This window comes from Equus przewalskii, chromosome 5 (genome assembly GCF_037783145.1).
Source record: "Equus przewalskii isolate Varuska chromosome 5, EquPr2, whole genome shotgun sequence".
Lineage (NCBI taxonomy): Eukaryota > Metazoa > Chordata > Mammalia > Perissodactyla > Equidae > Equus > Equus przewalskii.
This window is the reverse complement of record NC_091835.1, coordinates 13106536-13130011: the sequence shown is the minus strand read 5'-3', so window position 1 is coordinate 13130011 and position 23476 is coordinate 13106536. Positions and strand designations below refer to the sequence as shown.

Below are 23476 nucleotides of genomic sequence, written 5' to 3'. Positions count from 1 at the left end.
TTTGTTCCTTTTTGTTGCTGAGTGATCTTCTCTTGTATGAATATACCACGTTTATCGATTTACCTATTTACTTGTTGAAAGTCATTTGAGTTGTATAGTTTCTTGTGATTATAAATAGAGCTGCTGTGAACATTTGTGTGCGGGTTTTTGTGTGAATATGAGTTTTCATTTCTCTAGGATAAATACCTAGGAGTGGGATTGCTGGGTCATATGGTAAGTGTATATTTAACTTTATAAGATACTGCCAGCTCTTTTCCTGTGGGGCTGTACCATTTTACATTCCCACTAGCAATGTGTGAGAGTTCTAATTGCTCTGAATCCTCATCAGCACTTGGTATTTTCAGTATATTTTATTTTAGCCATTCTAATAGGTGTATAGTGGTATCTCATCGTGGTTTTAATTTGCACTTTCTTAATGGCTAATTCTGTTGAACATCGTTTCATGCTCAAAATTGCCTTTATAGAAGTGTCCATTCTTTTGCCCATTTTTAAGTTGAGTTATTTTCTTTACTGAGTTGTAAGAGTTTTTTTTTATATTCTGGATAAAAGTCATTTGATATTTTCTCCCAGTGTGTAGCTTGTGTTTTTATTGTTTTAACAGTGTCTGCAGAACAAAAGTTTTTAATTTTGGTGGAGTCCAGTTTATCATTTTTTTCTTTATCATACTTTTCGTGTTATGTTGGAAGTTGCTTAAAAGCCCAGATGACTTTTTTCTTAAAATTCATTCTAACATAACCTTTTTCTTTGAATTACTGTGGTGCTTTGGAAGTGGTGTGATAAGCTAGATATTTTTCACCTAAAGCAAAGGTTAATGTTGAATGTTAATTGATGCTTTAAAAAAATCAGGACTCAGAATTGCTTCAATGTTATTATTACAACTATATAAAAACATATTTCATGTTTAAGAAATTTGGCAAAGGGAAGGAACAGAAATGGCCGATTTGGCTCTTTTCAGCCAGTAGTTTCCTAATCCTGGCTGTTGTATCAGAATCTCCTGGGTATTTTTCTTTCTTTCTTTTTGAAAACAACAGCAATTCTCTTTCTTTGGATCTTGAGTGGGCTCCAGAATCTTTTTTTTTAATTGACTTTATTTTTTAGAACAGTTTTAGATTCACAGCAAAATTGCGCAGAAGGTGCAGAGGTATCCCATATATGCCCTACCCCCCACCTCCTGCACTGTCAGCATCCCACACCAGAGGGATACGTTTGTTACAGTGATGAATCTACACCGATGTAGCATTATCACCCAAAGTCTGTAGTTCACATTAGGGGTCACTCTTGGTGGTGTACATTATATGGGTTTTGACAAATGTATAATGACATGTATCCACCATTATACTACCATATAGAGTAGTTTCACTGCCCTACAAATCCTCTGTGCTCTGCCTGTTCATCTCTCCTTCTACCCTAATCTCTGGTAACCACTGATCTTTTTTGTAGTCTGTTTAGTTTTCCCTGTTCCAGAATGTCATATGGTTGGAAGCCTTTTCAGATTATCTTCTTTCACTTGGTAATAGGCACTTAAGAGTTCCTCCATGTCTTTTCATGGCTTGATAGCTCATTTCTTCTTAGTGCTGAGTAATATTCCTTTGTCTGGATGTATGACACTTTATCTGTTCACTGACTGAAGGACATTTTGGTTGCTTCCAAGTTTGGCAATTATGAATAAAGCTGGTGTAAACTTGTGTGTGTGGGGTTTGTGTGCACATAGGTTGTCAACTCCTTTTGGTATTCATAGCAAAGAGCATAGTTGCTGGATCGTGTGGTAAGAATATGTCTGGTTTTGTAAGAAACTGCAAAACTGTGTTCCAGAGAGGCTTTACCATTTTTGCATTCTCACCAGCAGTGAATGAGAGTGCCTGTTGCTCTGCATGCTCACTGGCATTTGATATTGTCAGTCTTGTGGATTTTGGCCATCCTAGTAGATGTGTGGCTGTATCTCATTGTTGTTTTAATTTGTAGTTCCTTGATGATCTTCATCAACATCTTTTCATATGCTTATTTGCCATCTGGATATCTTTTTGGTGAGGTATCCAGGTCTTTTGCCAGTGTTTAAAATTGGATTGTTTGTTTTCTTATGGTTGAGTTTTATAAATTCTTTGTATGTTTTGGCTAACATATGTCTCTTGTGAATATTTCCTCCCAGTCTGTGTCTCGTCCTCATTCTCTTGATTGAAATCTGTTGCCCTTCAGATGGTTCTGATTCTCTGCCCGGTTTGCGATCTCCTGTTCTAAACTACTGTCTGTGTCCTGCTTCCACCTTTGCAAGGCTAAGTGCCATGCATAGCCATTAGTTTTCAGCTACTCATTTTAGCTTCTTTGTTACAGCTGGTCCCATCCTACTCTCAACTTCTGTGGCTTTGTTACTTGTTTTTCCTTATTGCAAATTCCAACTCTTCATCTGGATAACCAGTATGTAGCTTTTCTTAAGTAGTGATACTGGTCGCACTTGATCTGCAGGCCCCTTTGGTTCTGGTACCACCTTTACAACAGGGTTCCTTCCCGTTGCCTTTGCTGGTACAAAAACTACTGGTGGTTGTGTTAGGGTGTGAGATTATCAATGTTACCCACACTTGCACTCTCACTACTTTCTTTTTCAAATTTTCTGTATTGTTAATAATTTTTAAAATGAGTTAACTCGTTTATTTCACTTGATGTGTATTTTGGTTTATATGCCAATTTATGTTTTTTTAAAAAGCCTGTTTTGAATTTTCATCTCATTCCTACCATTTTATTGTATATATTTGAACAAATATCCATTCACTTTTTGTGTATCAGAGTAGAAAGATATTTTTATGGGGCAGTATTAGAGGAAGAATTTTTTGCTCATAGAGTGATCTGAATAATTAAGAGGAGGTTGCAGCAAGTGTGTGTAAGGCATTTATTTTATGTCTTTTAGTCATGTGTCTCTGTGTGTATATGTAATCATTTGAAAATAAATAGAACAAAATTAACTCTTAATAGCGGCTATTTTCTGCTAAGTGAAATTAACTCTTATTGGTTTGTCAGGATAATTTTTTGAAGTCCGATGCAAATAAAGCAGTTTTATCATTTATGACACATTGTGCTAATTGATTACATTTTTATTTTTTTGAAAGGCAGATATACATATAAATATTACATGAATACTTGATGTATTTTGAAGTGTATAAATCAGTGATTTTAGTAAACGTGCCTTAGAACATTTTTTTACTTAATTGGTCGGTTTTTCATTTCTCCAACAAATGTATCAAGCACATTATTGCGTTCCAAAATCAGGGTGAGTTTTAATAGAGTTAACACATAACTTGATTTTATAACAAAGGGTACGCAGAAGTTCACTTAAATCCTTAAGAGTAATCACTTGCTAAATATTCTGATGTTTGGAATATATAATTTTATTTTTGTTATGTAGTTCAGCTTCTCTAGTATTGTCATGATTTTAATTTAATTGCTACTCAAAATTTAGTGATTCAGTGAAAGAATATGAAGCTTGGTGAGGGAGTTCGTAAATGGGCACATTTTCAATTTACTGTGTTGGCTACCTTGGGAATGTTTGCATTTGACAAGTGATAGACTTAATGAGTTGAGGTAAATGGTATGTTATGCACTTTGTATAAAAGTATTTGTTTAACACAATACTGTCAACTAACTGATGTGGATGTTTATCAGTTTTGATATAGTCACCATATTTATAGAGTAATTTCTGGGTGATTTATTTTGAAGTCAAGGACCTTAGTCTTGTGGACAAAAGATTAAATATGTAATAAAATTGTAAACTATGTGATATAGGCTAGCGATTTTCATACTTTATGTTTAGTAGAATAGATGTGTTGTCTCATCACTAAAATCTTTTAATGACTTCTTTTCCTCTAATATATAAGAAAAAATAAGTTCCAGTTTTCTAAGTAAACTTATTCTCTCATATATTGGGAATAGTGTATTTTCTTTCAGTCTTCGGCACTTCCAACCATTTGTTTTTACTAGTTGTAATATGCAATAACATTTTATTTACATGCATTTATAATTTAGGTTTATTATAGATATCTGTATAACTCAACACACATACTAAATAATTTGTTTTTCAAAAAGCACCATGCCTTCACATGCTCCCCAACATGAAAAAATTTAACCACTACTATAGGTTATCTGTAGTGAAGGCTGTTTGGAGATAGAGGATATCTGTTTAGGCTGGAGTTATTGAGAGGAGCTAGACATGGAGGATTGGTTGGATTTGAATAACTGGAAAGGTTGCCAAAGTGCTGTAGGAACTTAGAGGATAACACACACACACTTCTTTGTGAGAAAGGGAGAACCAAGGTCTAGATTCTGTTTCCTAATCAAGTATTCCTTTGATAGCGTAGCAGGAGGAAGTAGTGGTCAGTAACCTTGTATGGGAGAAGGTGGCAGTATGCTTGTGGACAAGGGAAAGGAATTCTTGAAGTCTGAGTAGTCTTAGCAGGATTGCATTAAGATGGCATTTCAGATTTAAGGGAACTTTATGTACAAAGGCGGATATCCTGAGTTTACCATGTTGGAGGTGGATTATGGTATTGGAGGGTGGGGAAGATACAAATAGTTTTATATATACTAGGCACTCTTCTAGGTGTGGGAGGTACACGTGGAAAAGATGAAATTTCTCCTGCCACAGAGCTTACATTTTAGTGGATGAAACAATAAAACAGATAAAAATATGTAACACTGTAGTTAGAGAGTGATGAGTTACTGTGAGGAAAAATAAAGTGTAGGGTAGAGTAGTAGAGATCGAGATTGTTGTTTGAAATAGGGTAGCCAGGGAAGACCTCTCAGGAGGTGAACCTTGAGCAGAAAAAAGGGAAGGAGTGAGCTGTGTGAACCAAGGCAGAAGAAATGGCAGAGCACATTCGCTGTATGTAGCTCCGTTGAGCTGGAGGGGTGCTGAGTTACAGTTTCTGCTGGTTGAGTGTTTACTGAGTGCCAGCCACTGTTCTAAGTGTGTTACTAGTGTTAATTCAGTCCTTCCAACAATCCTACAAAATAGATGTTATTTCACAAATAAGGAAACTGAGCCACAGAGATTAAGTAATTACCCAAGGTCACACAGCTGGTCAGGGAGCTGGGATTCGAGCCCAGTTAGTTTGACTCCAAAATCAGTGTTCTCAGCCATTCTTCAGAGATGGGGAGGGAAGGTCTAGTGGAAATGTAGTTGTGGCAATAGCCTGGGGCCAGTTCTGCAGGGCTTTGTGGTTGATTATAAGTATATAGGAATTTATTCTGTGATATTCAGTCATTGGAGGGTTGAGAAATGCCTCAGAGGTTGCCTTGTGATTCTGGAGGTAAAGAGACAGGTCTGGACTATACAAAACACATTTATTAGTCATTTGTATATAGCTTATATTATAGATTAAAATATTTATAGTGGCCTATAACATATTTCTTTGATTTAAAATGAAGATTCCACTTCATTATTTTATTGAACAGATATTTGCATGTATACATTTGAGTGCGTGTGCGTGTGTATATAAACAAACTAATGAACTTTTCTGTTAATAGGTGCGAGAAGATGTACTAAATTCGTTGAATAACAACTTTCTTCAAACGCTAAATCAAGCTTGGAACGATCATCAGACAGCTATGGTGATGATTAGAGACATACTAATGTATATGGTGAGTAGAGCTTTTTTGTTGTTTTTCCTCTGAAAAGTTAGGCATTTCAAAACAATGGTGCTTTTTTAAAAAAAATAAACAATGTTTCCTTTGCAAGGGCTAACCTTAGCTTATATGAGTAAAATCTTAATTGTCTATATAGTTACTAAATGATTAGAATGGAAGACTGAAAAGGAAAGATTTAATTTTTTCCCCTCAGTATCTAGTACTTGTGCTTTAAAATGCAGGGAGAAAAAAGCCTTATTAACATCTCTTCTTGAGTAAGAGTGGTCTAGTGACAACATGAGAGATGAAAGCTGAATTTTCTCTTAGAAATTTTTAAAACCTTATGTCCTTATATCTTCAGTGATGAGCTGTCATATAATACAAATATTTTTATAATGATTATACTCTAATAGCTGTTGTGTCTCTCTCCTAATAGTAAATCTCTTCTAGTAGTAAATCCTTGCCATATATGTATTCTTCAGACATACATTCCATTTTTCACCTATTATTATTACTACCGTTTTTTGTTTTTATCAGTCAGGAAAAATACCTTATTTGGTAAGACGGTTTGGAAAGCATTGGCTTGAGCTAATCTGTTTAATAACTTTCAAGGAGATTAAACTATCAGTTGTTTTTAACTTTAGTATGATTATAGAATGAAGCTAGGTTCATCAAGCTTAATTATTGTGTCACTGCAAAATTATCAAGTCTAATAACTTGTTACTTCAGTGTTTATGTTTGGGAATTGGACATAATGATTTTCTTCTAAGGTTGGACTCTACTTTTCAAATTTCTGTTTTCCATTTCTTTAGTTTTGCTTTTTAGTTGTAATACAGTGGTGAGAGCTTGTCCTAGTTTTTTACTTGATAGAATAAAGCAGTGTTTGCAGAGAATTTCCGGCGAGGGCAGACAGCTCTGCTGTTTTTGTTCTGCCACGCCAACTCCTGTCGGGCCCGTTCCCCTGGTTCTGTAGGGCTCAGCGGCCCGGGGGTCTGGGAGAGGCTACTTCATCTTCAGGGGCTTGATAAAAGGGATAACAGGCTATTTAGCCTTTCTGAGGCTAATTTTCCATTTCAGGATATAGATTCATCTGGTGATAACATTTTGAGGTAAATGAGATAGCTGTGGAAGCATATATCATAATGTCTGGGGTATAAATGTGAAACACTAAGCTCAGTGCTGTTCTTGAGTTTTGGATTTGGTGAGTCTGTACATTCCACCACTAAGATAGAAAACCAGTTGTAATTTCATGGTCCATTGCTATTTTGATGAAAGAAGTGTTTTAAAATTATATACGCACTCACTTTTATATCATGTTATTTCTTAAGTTTCTGTTTTATTTCAGTTCCTTTTTTAGTCCTAAGTGAAATCTCAAACCTTGAATCCTGGCTACATGACTGTAGTCAAGAAACTAAGTAGTTCATTCCTCAGCTTCCTGATTTATAAAATGAAAATAATATTGTACAGTAGGGTAGGGTAGCCATGAGGCTTAAGGGAACCATTCATGTAAAGCACTTACAGGGCCTGCTCCATAGTAATGTGTGCTCAGTAAAAATCCCCTAGTATTAATATTTCTTGTCCCTTCATCCTTTCGTCAAACCCATCTGGTAGGACCACAACCCTGGATAAACCCAGCAATGTAACCTTCCTGTGCCTGTGCTGCAGGAAGCTCCACACAGGGTCGATCAGTGCCACTATCTGGCCATTGTCACAAACCTCCAGTCAACCCTCCACACTGCCCAGCAGTGGCCGCCTTTCTCTCATCGGCTCTTTCCAAGACTTTGAAACAGTTATTTCTCATCAGACCTCCAGCTCTCCTGCTGTTCCCTCACTCTTAATAAATGGTCTTGCCTTCCACTCAGAGAAGAGAGAAGGCATCAGGTGGAAACTGCCGTCATTTCTTGCCACTGAATCTACAACTTTACCTGTATTTTTCCCCTTTTGTGTTCCCTTTTCCCTCCTGCTTTAATGGAGGGCAGCATCTCCTTTCCTGTCAAAGGCCAGTTCTCCACCTGTGCTAAGGATTACATCCCCTTCTACCTTGTCAAAAACCTGAAGTGTTTTCAGGTTCTGCCTGTTTACTGGGTCTTAACTTATCAGCATTAGATACATTCAGGCCACTCTCATGCTCAAAATAAAATTCCACGAAATTTTTTGTTGGACCCCTGCACTGCCTCCCAGGGTCTCAGTGCCACCATAGCTAAATGACTCATAAAAAAGATTGACACTTGCTGTCTCTATTTTCTCATCTTTCATTCACTTTTTGAATATGTTTGAGTTAAGCTTTTACCTCAACTATGCTTCTGCCCAGTCTTGCTCTTTTTAGGGTCACTTATCTGTCTCTCTCTGAAGGGTAAGGATCACTGCTGATCTTCATTCTCCTTGATTTTCTCAGCAGCATTTGGCACAGTTGACTACTCTTCGTCTTTTGACATGTTGAGTCCTTGATTTCTGTGACAGCACTCCCTTGGCATGCCTCCTGTCTTTCTCACTGTTCCTTCTCAGCCGCTCTTCCTCCTCTGTCCCTTAAATAGAGATAAAGATATTTACTTGAATTTTTCTATATTTCCAGTCATTTCCACAAACAGCAAAGATACAGTACTATTGCAGGTTATCCTTGAAGATTAGAGGCTGTAAATTCAAAGGCATGGGGAGAGAGTTAGCCAGGAAAGGAGGGTCACTGCTGCTTTGAGCTATTTGGAAAGTCATCAAGGACAGGTAGAGGTGAGGCGGAATGTAGCAACAACTTTGTAAAGAGGAGAGAAGCTGAGGAAACTGTCTTCTCTTAGTTCCTTAAAGTAGAAGGTGGGACCATCAGTTTAGGGTGGCAGAGGCATGTGAGGTGTTGAGGAATGTGGTAGGCTGAATATTGATTCCCCACACCTGTCCATGACCAGTGTCTGGAATGTAGGTCCTGTTGCCTTATATGGCTAAAGGGACTTTGCGGATGTGATTAGGTTAAGGATCTTGAGATGAGGAGATTGTTCTAGGTTCTCCCAGTGGGCCCATTGGACTCCTAGGGTCCTTGTAAGGAGGGTCACAGTCAGGGGAGAAGGCAGTGTGATGACAGAGGCAGAGACTGCAGTGATAGGCTTTGAAGATGGAGAAGGTGCTACCGCCAGGGAATGCAGGTGGCCGCTGGAAGCTGGAAAAGGCAAGGAGGTGAATTCTCCCTCAGAGCCTCCAGAAGGAACCAGCCCTGCCGACGTGTTGACGTTAGCCCAGTGAGGCTGATTAAGTCTTCTGAACTTGAGGACTGTAAGAAAATAAATAAGCTACAGAATTTGTGGTAATTTGTTCAGCAACATAGGAAACTAATACAGGGAAAAAGTTTAGAAAGTCCCCGGTGCCAGAGTCACAAATAAATTGGTCATTGTAGTTGTGAAGGGATAATTTAGGTGAGTTGGTACAAATTTTATTTGGTGGAGGTAGTCAGTCGAGTTTGTACTTTTTCCAGGGTACCTAGCAGTCTCAGCGAAGCCTGTTGGAAAACCCACTGATAGAATTTGTCTTGTTGTTATGCGGAGAATTCTAAGATAAGCAGCATTATTGAAATGCTTCATCATGGGTCTGTGCTGCTCAATAGCTAGGCAAGTGAATGATAAGGTCCCAGTAAATATAAGTATTAAGGATCAGTAGACCTTGAGATCCAGTGAGGGTGAGGAGCAGGTTTGCTTAAGTGTAACAAAGCATGCGAGGTCAGAGGAAAATGATCTTCAGTGTCAGAGATATTTGATGTCTTCTCATGATGAGGTTCAAGGTTTGCACATATCAGTATGTGGGTGAAGGGACTCCTGAGAAGATGGGAGATGAAGATTTAGGTATCTCTAAGGAGTGTGTTACGTTGCTCATTGTTATGAATGTTGCAGTTGGCGAAGGTAATAAATGGCACTGAGCAGAGTTGAGAGAAATAACATAAGCTATTAACTGAAGTCAACATGGATTTGTGTGTTCTTGGAGGTCCGAAGATACAAGAAGATGGAGATGGTAGAATTTGTGAATCTGTATTTTCTTTTGTAGAGTTTGACACTTTTACTTCCAAAAAAACATTTCTTCTTTACAGTGTTCTAGATTACTCATTTAGAGAAGTTTGAAAAGAGCTATATTCCAGAAAAGTACAGATGGTTTGCTTAAGTCTTGTTACCTCCTTTTCTGCTTTCAAAGCGACATCTTAGAAGAAAATAGGATCTATTGGCTTTTGGGCTGTTAACCTTCACACTTATTCAATATTTTTACTGATTCTGCTTTTGCAAGAAGGGTCTGCTGTTGACAGGCTTTCCCCATGTGTGCTCTCATTCTTGCATTTGTGACTGACAGTATAATACTGTGGCATCTTTTTATGGTTAGGTCAAAAGCTGAGTACTAGGCCTTTATGTAAAATAAAACCAAGGCAGCATCATAAATACTGTGAAGGTTAAGAATATTGTGCTTGATAATTAGTATTGCTTCCTTGTTTTCCATCTCAGTTCCAGTTTCAGACAAATTGAAAGAATCGTAAATGTCTTGATTACTATGCCCTGTGAACTGTTTTAGTGTGTGTGCAGTGATGTAGCAGTCCACGACATTGAGTTCAGGGAGGCAAGTATTTTCCACTGCCTAGCATGAAGTAGGTCCTGTGGTACCGTCAGAAATAAAGCACCTATTTCTTAAGGTGGTAAGGGAAATGAAACTTGGTGTATATAGGAGACTGCTCTCAATACATAGACTGTAAGAAGTTTAGAGTAGTGAGAAAAGTATTTAATAATGAATTAAGAGACACTCAGCTTTAGTTCCTGCTTTGTTATTAATTTGCGTGTGTCATTTAACTTCTCTGGGTAGGATTCTTGTTTCCTTATCTATAAGGAAAATAAATTTATTGGATAAGAACTCTGGCTCTTATCTTTTTGGGGTTGTAGACCTCTTGGAGAATGGTCAAAGTTCATGGACCATCTCCTAGAAGCAAGCATCTCTGCATCTACACACCACACAACATATACTTTCATATGCAGTTTCAAGGGCTTTATGGGTTCCCTGAAGCCTGTCGGTGGGATCTGGTTGGGGATGTGTTGCTTAAGATCATTTTGAATTTTGGAACTCTTTCAGCTCTGAAGTTTCATACTGTTCGAAAACTCAAAGTTTCAGCTACGCATGGTGTCTGGGGAATGGTAAGGAGAAGGACAAAGCAGGGGGTGTGGGTAGATTAGTATGAAGTCGATGACAGTTTCTTTAACAACTTTTAAAGTGGGTTGATAGAGCCTGGTTGACTATCAGTCTACCCAATACCATTCCTTATGAAAGCAGATAACACTTTTTTCTAGTAGCTCTTAGTGTGTGCCAGGCACTGTTTTAAGTGCCTTAAGTATGCTAATTCATTTAAGCCTCACAATATCTTTCTATTGTTATTTTTAAGTAGTAGTTTGCGAAAGCAATAAAATTTTTATTGTTTTGTTACTTTATTAATGAAGTTATTTCTTTGAAAAAGCGAAAATACTTTTCTGAATACATAACAACAGATATGATTTATTATAAGGCTATATCCCTGTGCTGAATGTTATAAATACCTGACCTTCTAGGTGAGTATTGTACTCTCTGTTTTGCAAAAGAGTAAACTGAGGTTAGAGAGCTTAAGAACTGAGGTTAGAGAGATTAACGTGCCAAGATCATGCAGTTGCTGTATTACTGGAGTAGTGAATTGAATCCAAGTGATTTTTGATTCTAAAGCCCGTGGTCTTCACTTTGCTGTACCACCTCAGTGCAAAAGAATTATGTCTACTGACTCTGTTTAACAGAGTTTAGGATGATTTACCCAGAGTTGAACTAACATTCATTCACCTTTGTGCTTATGAGGATAAATCCATTCATTCAACAGGTATACTGTGAATTTGTATTATGTATCAAGCATTCTTCTAAACACTGTGGTTCCTTTTTCCAAGTCCTTCTGTCATTGAGCAATTTTGTGATGTGGACATTTGTTTGAGCAGATAATCCTGGTTTCCTAAGCCTAATTTAAGATGAGTGACTTTATCTATGATCTAAATGTAAACTGTCAAAGCATGTTAGAAATCTTTAGTGTTCTGTGTTTCTTTTCTCCTTTTTTTTTGCTGAGGAAGATTCGTCCTGAGCTAACATCTGTTGTCAGTCTTCCTCTTTTTTGTATGTGAGCTGCCACCAAAGCATGGCCACTGATGGGTGGGGTATGTCCACACCTGGGAACCAAACCTGGGCTGCCAAAGTGGAGTGCACCAAACTTAACCAACTAGGCCACTGGGGCTGGCCCTAATTTTTTATTTTCAATCTGATATTAAAATCCTCATTTTGAAGAAGTGACTTTCTAGGATTTTAGATTCCTGACTGTCATCAGAAGTTATTTAAAACCATCATTGTTGGAATACTTAGAAACTCACCAAAAATTATTAGATACCCTAGTCGCTATTCTGTGTGTTGGATAGTACAGTAGCCCTACACTAATTTGAGAGTCCTCTTCTAATTTTATTTGAAAACATTTTTGTTGATATATAGCAAATAAAAGTATACAAGTCTTTTTTGCCCATTTTTTTCAAATGTGGGTTTTCAGGGTTTTTTGTTTTTTAGTAATTAGTGGGAATTATTTATATATTCTAGATGAAAGTTCTTTGTCAGATATATGTATTGTGAGATACCATCTTCCATTCTGGGCTTGCCTTTTCTGTCTCTCAATGTCTTTGAAGAGAAATTTTTATTTTAATTAATTCCAATTTTTCAGCCTGCAATTGTTGGATAAAGGATTGTATACATATCAGTTTGGTAAATTTCTTAACCATCATTGTTCAGATCTTCCACATCTTTACTAGATTTTTTTTGTCTGCTTGTCTTTGTCAGCTATTGAGAAATGTTAAAATCTTCAGATTTGATTTTGGATTTGCCTGTTGCTCCTTTTAGTTCATATATTTTGAGGTTTTGTTTCAAACTGAATATAAATTTAGGGTTGTTTTATCTTCCTGTTGAGTTGACGCTTTTATTTTTATGAAATATCCTCCTTTACTAATACTTCTTGCTTTAAAGTCTACTTTGTCTGGTATTGCTATATGAGCTTTCTTTTGATTAGCATTTGCATGGCAAATTTCTTCCCGTCCTTTCTACCTTTCTATGTCCTTATAGTTAAGGTGTGTCACTTGTGAGCACCATATAGTAACATGCTTTTTTTTTTTTTTTTTTTTTTTTTTTAAAATTTTTTTTTTTTTTTTATTTTTTTTTAAAGATTTTATTTTTTCCTTTTTCTCCCCAAAGCCCCCGGTACATAGTTGTATATTCTTTGTTGTGGGTTCTTCTAGTTGTGGTATGTGGGACGCTGCCTCAGCGTGGTTTGATGAGCAGTGCCATGTCCGCGCCCAGGATTCGAACCAACGAAACACTGGGCCGCCTGCAGCGGAGCGCGCGAACTTAACCACTCGGCCACGGGGCCAGCATCCAGTAATCTTTGTTTTTAAATGGAAGCTTATGGTTCATTTATATTTAATGTAATTATTGATATACTTGGGTTTAAATATTCATCCTGTTATTTTTTTTCTCTCTCATCTGTTCTTTATTGGTTTTCCCAGTTTTCTTGCCTTCTTTTAAGTGAATCAAGTATGTTTTATTATCTCATCCCTCGTCCCCATTAGCTGTTATTTATATATTCTTTCATTATTATTTTAGTGGTTACCTTAGAGATTACAGCATAGATCCTTGACTTACAGTTTACCTTATATTAGTTGTTTTTTTTTAAACCACTTCCTGGATAGTATAAGAGTCTTTAGAATACTTTGAATTCCTAGGTTTTTTTCCTCTTGGTTTTCAGACATTTGATCCTGGGGTGTTTGTTTTGTTTTGGTGGGGGGACAAGCCTGATAATGTTCATAACATTGTATATGAAAAATTGTGAAGGCCCTGGATGATAACCTTCCTTCAAAGGAGATGTGATTTTCTTCTGGCAGGTGGGCGGGCGCAGTGTGGGCCGATCACAGATCTAGTTGAAGCTGGCCTTTAGGCTTTGTGAGGTTTGGTCTCTTTTTAGTTTGCCTTTATTTCCAGTGTATATCTTTACTCACAGGGAATAGCCCTTCTTGGGTCTCAGCTAAAAGCCTGAGGTGTTTACGAGTTTGGTCTCCACATTACTGTGCCTTGAATTCCAACTTTTGTCTCCTCACCACTGCAAGCCTGCCAACAGTTTCTCCTCAGTCCTTTAGCCTCCCAGTGCTGCTTTCTGTTTGGGGTTTTGGTCTCCCACCCGTGCTTGCTTAGGTGATGTTTTAGTAAACACCTTGATGAAAATTTGCTTGCAGAATTTCTGGTTCTTTGCATTTCTCTCCTCTTCAGACTTTGGCCTCAGCAGTTCTAGCTGCTTGATAGCCAGCCCACTTGTGACTTTCTGCTTAGCCTCTTATTTCCACTCCTCCAAATTTGTGACCTAAAGGAACAAGTGAAGGCAAATGTGGGGCTCCTCTCAGTACACTTTTCTTCAGAATCTTGGCCCCACAAGTTCAGGTTGCCTTTGGTGCTTTTTGATGCTTTTGAACAGTTATGTTTGTTGTATTTAATTGTAAAATACACGTAACATAATATTTATTAACTTTACCATTTTTAAGTATGCAGTTTAGGTATATTAAGGACATTCATACTCTTGTGCATCCATCACCTCCATCCATCTCCAGAACTTCTGTCTTGTAAAAGTACAACTCTGTACCCATTAAACAGTAACTCTCCATGTCCTCCTCTCCCCAGCCCCTGGTCTGTCACCATTGTACTTTCTGTCTCTATGAATTTGACCATATAGGTGGAATCAGAGTATTTGTCCATTTGTGACTCACGATTCGTCCATGTTGTAGTATGTGTCAGAATTCCCTTCCTTTTTAAGGCTGAATAATATTCTGTTGTATGTATATACCGCATTTTGCTTATCCGTTCATCTGTCAGTGGACGCTTGGGTTATTTCTATCCGTTGACTATTTTGAATAATGCTGCTATGAACACGGATGTACAAATATTTCTTAACGACCCTGCTTTTAATTCTTTCGAGTATATACCCAGATGGAATTGCTAGATCATATGGTAATTCTATTTTTAATTTTTGAGTAACTGCCATACTGTTTTCCATAGTGGCTGTACCATTTTTACATTCCCACCAGCAGTGCTCAAAAATTCCAATTTCTCCATATCCTTGTCAACACTTGTTATTTTCTGGGTGGTGGTGGTGGTGGTTATTGTTGTTTTGATGGTAGCTATCTTGTTGGGTGTGAAGTGGTAGCTTTTTATTTTCATCTAGTTTTTTGTTTGTTTTCCTAAGGAATATTCACCCCGAGCTAAAATCTATTGCCAGTCTTCTTTTTGTTTGAGGAAGAGCTAACATCTGTGCCAGTCCCCCTCTATTTTGTATGTGGGTTGCTACCACAGCAGAGCTGCAGACAAGTGGTGTAGGTCTGCACCTGGGAACCGAACCCAGGCTACTGAAGCAGAGCATACTGAGCTTAACCACTAGGCCACAGAGCCGGCCGCGTTCATCTGGTTTTTTAGTTGTTCTTGACAGAAGAGTTGATCTTATAAAAGCTATTTTTTTTCAAGATTAGAAGTGGAAATACGTGGAATAGTATTTTGGGGTAGACCTTACTTTACATATGAGCAAACAGACACGGATGTTAAGCTCACACTAGTAAATGGCAGAGATAAGATGGAAACAGCCTTTCTGGCTCTTAAATCTGTGCTCTTAACCAGAATTATATGACTTCTCTAATACAGATCTTCTTTCCTAAAAGTGATAATCTCATTGCTCCAAGACATTGAGGATGATTACTCTTATGGTTCTAGTAGGGATTATTTTCTGGTGGTGTTGGTTTTTTTCCCCACTACTAGATTATTAAATTTTGGAGTAGGCAACAGTGCTTTTATTTTATGATTTGGTCCAGTTTACACAGCTTTAGAGAAAGATGACTAGGGGTTTCATTTGTCGCATATCCTAGGATACAATTCTTAAAATAAATGGAAATTATTTTAAATAGAATTTCTTAACAACTACATTGTTTAAAAGATTTTTTAAAACACCCTGGGAGGAATTTGGGGCACATTTTACAGTGGTGGAAACTATGACTGAGCTTTAGTCGTGGAGCTAAGTTTTCAAGCCAGATTTTTTGACACCATATTCTGTGGGTTTCCATTCACTTTACCAGTAATATTGTTAAATTCAGACATGTTAGTCTGCCTGTAAATTTACTGTTTGCTGTCTTACCAGTGCCCTTCCAGCAATGTAGTCAGCCACTAGTGTTGTGGAAAATATTGGGACAGTGCTTTAAGCTTGGACCTAATTAGCCTTTTTTTTTTTTAACTATAATTCTGCAGTAGAAACTTTTTGTTACCTTTCTGGTTTTGTTTTTTAATTTTCTATTTCTCTTTTCATTGTGCTAAACCTTATTTATTTCATGGTTTGAAAGTGAACCCTGTTTGAAAAGACTTTAAACTTATACTTGTTGATAGAAGATTGCCTAGTGATTTAGCTTGGGAAAGCAGGTTCAAACATGTTCTAACAAATAGTAGCTACTTGTTATAGAGTTAGTTGCCTTTTTTTTTTTTTTTTTTAAATGAGTAGCGTTTTAGGGTTTATCTCTAGTTTATGAGCAGGATATTTAATATTTGAAAAGATTTTTAACCCTGTTCACATTCTTTTTTTAAAAAAATGAAAACAGTTATGGATCCTCTTGCTGTGAGGACAAGAAACTTGAAGGAAGAATTATTTAAGAGTTTGATTAATCTGCTTGAGTTTGCTTGATAAACCAACTTTCAGTGCTGTTCGCTACCATGTTAACAGTGGTTTTTGTCAGAATAAATAGCTACCATTGGCCATAAGAGGGACCAGGCAGGGACGAAGTGTAGATGGATGAGTACTAGTCCTTAACTGCCTTTGGTTTATTAGTGGTATTATTAAAAGGACTGAACTACCAGTATTTGAAGCAAACATTTTATAGAGAGTGCCCTTAAACTTTATAATTGAGAAGGACTTATTGTATTTTTGTTTGTAGTACTAAGTTTTCTTTAGAGTTGAATGTGACCCAAAGGTTAGTTTTAGAATTTGATTCCAAATACCTATCTAATCTTGCAAGAGAACGTTGTTCAAATATAATTTGTTTCTTTCCTTGGGTGCACCACTGATTACTATACCCGTTACCCATTTATTTTAGTTTGCTTTTCTATGACTTACTGACTATTGGTTAGAAGTATTTGCTGAACCATTTCTTGCAAGTAAATTAAGTAGTAAGTTATTTTTTGAACTTCATTATCATATTTGGTTTTGTTTTATTTTGATTTATTTTTAATACCATTCCCTGAGTAATGAAGCTATTTAGGCCACTTACAAAGTCAGTTCTTGACTTTGCACAGATTTTACTTTCCTAAGATCTATACTTTTGCATAGCTCATCTTGATACCTAAGAATACTTTGGTGTGCTGAGTTTTCATCTCTTGTACGTTAGTTAAATATTTAGGTATCTTGGTGAAACCATCAGTTAAGAGGAAAAGGCTAATATTTCCCAAAATGGTAGGAGTGGTAGTATCTGTGGCCTTGTAGGGCCAATCATCTTGTAGGCTCTGCTGTCCTCTTGTCTGCTGGGAATGCAAAGAGCTCTAGGTAATGAGTAGAAATTTACCGAAGGATTTTTACATGGAGATCAGCTGGTTGAGGTTCCCTTTTCTTAATGTCAGAGGAAGAAAGACTCATCTGTCTCCATCTCAACTCCTAGAGACCTGCCTGTCCTAGTTGATGCTTTTTTAAACAGGTGGTACTTTTTTATTTGTTATTTTACTTTTATAGTTTTTCTTGGGAGGGAAGTTGGTCTTACAAAAGCTATTCTTTGAAGAGTAGAAGTGGAAATAAGTGGAATAGCACTGTGAGGTAGGTGGTGTGTACAGAGGAAGAGATTGTAAGTTGGTTATCAAGCTAACTTTACAGATGAAGTCAGATTCAAAACCAGTCTGACTTCTTCCCAGCTCTGTGAAAACAGGGAGAATAAGATGGTCCCATCATTGGTTATGCCCTCTCACCCCTGGGTCCATCCAGCTTGTGAAGGTTCTTGCCCACTGTGGGTTACCTCGGCTTAGGAACAGCTACTCCTGAGAGAGAACCACGAATAGAGATTTAAAATGTAGTTTATCTCTGTAGTGATGAAACTTATATCCCTTTAATAAATCTAATGTTTGACTTACACATTAAGCTTTCAGACATGTTTTTCAGAACATTTTATATTAAAATTGCCTGTATTTTGGCTTAAAAAGGCAAATAAGAGGAGCCACCAGCTTTCTGTCTCAGTTGAGCTCTCCAGTAGACAAATGAGTAGTATTGGACTTATACAAATTTTGGTCAAAAAGCCTGAGATTAAAATACTATTTTTAGGTTATGAATATTTTTTCTCTCTTTTGGAATGATTTTATCTTTCTCTTGTTCATACTTTGAGACTGTGTTCTTCAGCTAGTTAGAGGCTAACTAGAGCTGGAATTTTCAATAGGTCTTTTTAAATTAAACATTCACATAGAAAGATGTACAGAGTGAAAGTCCCACAGTGATTTAAACGATTAGAACTACATTAGCATTGTATTACATAAAATCTGCCACATTTTTTTTTAAGAAAGAGATTGCTATTAGAAGAATCTATTAGGAAAATGCTGTTGTGTGCCCACAGGGTGAATTCCTTTTGATAGTGCTAGTAAGCAGTAAAGATTTAGCATGTCCATTCAGCAGATACTTTAACATGTATCATGTGCGGACCACAAGTTTATCGTGAATGTGTGCCTGCATTTCTGTCCAACATAAGTACCCTTAAACACTTGGGTATACATCTGTATAGCTTGATGATAATTAATCGTACATGCCAAACATTAAAATAAATAACTAGTTAGTAATACTAAATTTAAATAGCCACACTCAAGTTTGTGGGTTTTACCTTCTCCATTTATTAGCCCTCTGGTATCTATAATCAAATTTCAGGGTTAACAGGTTTTCTTAATATTATATGTCATTAATTATAATAATTATATACACCTTGACAGTCTCACGTTACAAGACAAAGGTTTAAATCCTATACTACAGTGTCTGTATTTCCTTGTACCCCAGTCATCTTTCATGGACTGAGATGTTCTGTGCTGTGCTTGAACAGTCAACTGTTTGTTCCCGTCATCCCTGGTTTCCTTTCCCTGAAGCATTGTTACCCCCCATAGGCAGTATACCTGAAGGATTCGTCAGCTGCTCCTTTCTTTGCTTTTTCCCGGAGGGCTTGAGGTAGCAGACATTATAGGCCATAAGCTTATAGATTCATCTACATCAGTAGTGATAGCATCACTGTGCTTAGGATTGAAGAGAGGGAAACTCAGGTCAAGAGAGACTGATAACAAATAGAAAGGGAAGAAGTAATAGTGAAATCTATCTTGATCCTTAGTATATGTTATTTATTTATTTATTTTTGCTTGAGGAAGATTGTCCCTGAGCTAACGTCTGTGCCAGTCTTGCTCTGCTTTGTGAAATGTGGGATGCTGCCACAGCATGGCTTGATGTCTGGTGTGTAGGTCCATGCCTGGAATCCGAACCCATGAAGCCCAGGCTGCCAAAGTGGAGTGCAGGAACTTAACACTTTGTCACTGGGCTGGCCCCAGTATATGTTAATTTTTGATCAGAGTGTTAAGCTTCATAGGAAATCATATTTGAGTTTTAGAGATTATCTTTACTAGCCCTTTTTGTTAACCAGGACCAGGGTGGATAAATGACTTACTCAAAATCACACAGCCAGTTAATGGTAGAGCCAGAGATCATACAAAGAATTCGTAACTCCACACCTAGTGTTTTCATATTCAAAAATTTACTGTAACTGATACATCTGTTTTAGAAAACAGTTTGTCAGTATCCATATTACCCATTACTTCCACTTCTAGAAATCTGTCCAAGGAAAATGAAAGGATATGTCCACAAATAGATTGTACCCAAATGTGCATAGCAACATGACTCATAGTAGACAAAAATTAGAAATGGCCCAAAATATTCATCACTTGATGAATAAACTAAATGTGACATATCCATACAATGGAATACTATTCACTACTAAAAAGGAATGAAATACTGATACATGTTACAACATTAATGAACTGTAGCAACTTTATGCTTAGTAAAAAATCAAACACAAAAGATTACATTTTGTGTGATTCCAATTATATGAAACATCCAGAAAAGGAAATGTATAGAAAGAGAAAGCAGAGGTGCTCGGAGTGGGGATTGACTGCAAATGAGCTTGAGGGGTTTTCCTTAGGGTGACGGAAATATTCTAGAACTGGATCGTGGCAATGGTTACACACCTATAGAAATTTACTGTAAATTATTGAACTGTGCTCTTAAAATGAGTGAATTTTATGGCATATAAATTACACTGCAGTAAAGCTGAATAAAGGGGGAATATTAAAAAAATTTCACTGTTACGTTTAATTTACTCCCAAGATTACAATGTTTATACCTTTTGTTCTGTAATTCTTATAGGTAGTATCCTTTCACCAAAAATAATGAAACTTGACCTAATTCTTTGACATTTCTCTTAGCCTAAGTTAAGAAATTTGATTTCTTAAGAAAGAGATCAGTGTCTTAGTAGATATATGTTAAACTTGCTAATATCATATATATTCCCTACAGGATTTGTTTAATGTCCCGTAGGCATATTACAGTTGAAACTTACAGGACTTGCCAGAATTTACCAGTACTTTTTGTTCTAGCTGCGACACAGGCTGAATGATGAGAGTTCTCTCACTGCTATTCGACTACTTTCCAGAATATCTTCTCTCCTCTGCTTTTACCATTTGAGCTTTGTGCTGAGAATCAGTGGTATTTGTTTTCAAACCTGTTTACACCAGTTGTACTTCTTATTGTCACGTAATTTAATATTGTGTAAATCAGTAAAATGGTGTGAAAAGCAATAGAATTTGTTCTTTGGCAAACTAGATTTACGTTTTGTAAAGACTTGATAGAGGCAAATCACTAAATATGGGTTTGAATTAGGAGTGGATAATTTAAAAGCCCAGAGTGGTAGTTGTAAAAATCTAGGATTTTACATTTAGATTGCTTCACAAATGTCTCTATTTTATGCTCCATCTTAATGAAACTAAAAGTAGATGTGTTCAACAATTGGTTAGGTGTGAGTGTATATGAAAGACAACGTTGAACTCTAATCACAAGACTCTGGTTCAAAGAAAAAGTCTTTATCTCAGTGGACATTTATATGTTTTAAATTAAAATGTTTAAGATGCAAGAGTGTGTATATGTTTACTAGTTTCTCTCTTTTACCACTTGTCTTCCACTAACCAATCAGTTACTGGTTTGCATTGCATTGAGTAAGAGCCATTCTGTATATGGTACTTTTCTATATCACAGAAATTTGTATTCCAAACCGCATAAATAAAATTTATAAGTAATTAATTTGTGTAATAATTGGAGTGATTATTTTCATTATTTTCTCATTGCTTTTTAAATTATTAGGTTCATGCTAGTTTTTATTGAATGCATCTTGTTTTATGCTAAAAAGTAAGCCAGAATCAGGATGGTAGGAGCAGGGAAGGTTGGGTCTGAAGGTCATGAGACTGAAGAGTGGCTTCAATACCTATGAAACAGTGAGAGCCATCGAAGAGGAGGCATGTGGTCAGGGGAAGCTTGGGATTTAAGACCTTAAGGATACAAGTGTGAACTCCAAGAACTTACCAGAGAAGTCATCAAGGAAAATTTTGAACTCACTAAACTTGATGTCAGAATTTTGAAAAGTGTGAGTTTGTGCTGAGATTATATAGAATGTAGAAATGTGAGCACTGCAGACGCTAATAAAAGAGCGACCTCCCTTGTAGCTGTTAAGTATGTACCATTGTGTGAGAGGAATGGAAAAAGGTTGAAAGAATGAAGTCATATGAAGAGAGTGCTACTCATGGAGACTTTAGTTAAAATTGGTTGGCAGGTTGATCCATACGATTTTAGTTGCATTGCTAATACGGTAAAACTTCTGTTCTTGTTCACTTTGTAGCTTTGTCTGGTGTTGCTTGTAATGACAGTGTTCCTTTTAAAAGTTTAAAGATCAGAGTCTGCAGGGGTTCATAACTGTTTGGGGATTACAGATGTCTTTAAGAATCTGGTGAAAGCTATGGGGTCTGTTTCCAAAGTACTTAATGTACAAACAAACGCACAATAATTTTATAATTTTAGGAAGTTCACAGACCCACCAAAGCCCAGAGAGATCCTGGCTAAGAACGAAAAGGAATTTTATTACTAATTCTTTTGTGAATTAAAAACAGTGGTTTTATTTCAGTGTATTTTGGTATAAATATGGGTTTTCAAATAATGCACAAAATAGAACTTTTATAGCCAGTAATTCTGGATTATCTGTGCTCTGTAAAGTGAGACACTTGTAACCATATTGGTAACAATTTGAATTGACGGTAACTAGAGGTGTTTTAATTATGTAATACTTAAAGCTGCTCTACTGTAAGCATTAGAGCTTTCTAATATTTACCAGTAAGCAGTCAACTTAGGTTAATATGGATCTGTATTTCATTCACTTCTCAATTTTACTTAAAAGAATATTGTCTTTAAGTACAGTATTTAAGAAAAATAAGAACCATATTTGGGTATGCTGTGTCTTTGGTGTGAAGGGAAAACTATCTGCCTTTCTTCTCTGCTTTTTACTTACTTGCCTCTCCTGGGTATAGTGCTTTCCACCCCCCCACTCCTCTCCTTTCTTAGGATAAATGGGCGCCCACCTATAGCCATTGTTTGTTTCACTAACTATTGTAAATTTTAAGAACTTAGTAACTTATATATATCTTGGGAAGGACAAGAAAATTCTCTGTTGCTTAAAATATTTTGAAATGTTTCTCACCTGAAAGATTGACTTCTTTTTGGAATTTTGTTTCCTTTATTATTGTAGCTCACAATGATTATTTTTATCTTTGCAAGAGTTGTACTCATGTTTATATGATTTTGTTTTTAACTGCAGGACCGTGTATATGTACAACAAAATAATGTGGAGAATGTGTACAATTTGGGATTAATTATTTTTCGAGATCAAGTTGTACGTTATGGGTGTATTAGGGATCATCTACGACAAACGCTATTGGATATGATCGCAAGAGAGCGGAAAGGAGAAGTTGTAGACCGGTATAATCATCTTTTTACTCTTCGGGTTTTGGTTTTTAGTGGTTCTATCTTGAGAACCAATTTGGTGTCATAATTTTATTAAAATAAATGTCCAGAACATTATGAAAATCCTCAAAAACTTTATATCACAGTTAACAAAATTACCTAGATTTTAACTTAAAAACACAATCTGTTTTTAGAATAGACTATCCTAAGCTTTTATTTAATATACTTTTTAAAAACGTCAGCCATTTGTCTTCCCTTTTGATTTTTCATTTATTATAATTTTATGCTGGCGTTTTGTTCTTTTTTTGCTGTGTGATAATATTTTTTATTTCGTCTCTTCATCTTTTTCTTTAAGGGCTTTTGGCTAGCCTTCATTTTTAACATATTTGAAGAAAAATGTTGGACATAGTCCAAAATGACTAAAATACCCCTTCTAGTGAGTCATACTCCCTCCACGTTTCAAAGATGATTTCAGTGCCATTTTTTGTGACGCTGCAGCTAGAGTGGCTTGAAACATGCAAGATGACTGCTTTCCTCTGTATTCAAAGCAGCTAATAGATCAAGACTTGTACGTTTCTTTTTATTGCATCTTTGGTGCTTGGTCAGGATTGCCCAAAAGCCATCTAGTACAAAAAAAGATTGCTTAGGAGTAGCTGTGTGTTGTACCCACGTCAAGCAGTAGAGCCTCATTCTCTCCTCTCAGCTTCCTGATAAATGATGTTTTTATTCTCTCTG

General features: G+C 36.6%; 1 protein-coding gene across 3 annotated transcripts in view; it reads left to right on the top strand.

Annotated features, from left to right (window-relative positions):
- The window catches only part of CUL3 (cullin 3), a 91479-nt gene that overhangs the window by 34952 nt on the left and 33051 nt on the right, over positions 1-23476 (top strand). For all 3 annotated transcript variants that reach the window (XM_070619956.1, XM_070619957.1, XM_070619958.1), the window contains 2 exons: positions 5512-5625; positions 22596-22756. In XM_070619956.1, coding sequence (XP_070476057.1) covers positions 5512-5625; positions 22596-22756 — 275 coding nt within the window. The remainder of the gene's footprint in view (positions 1-5511; positions 5626-22595; positions 22757-23476) is intronic.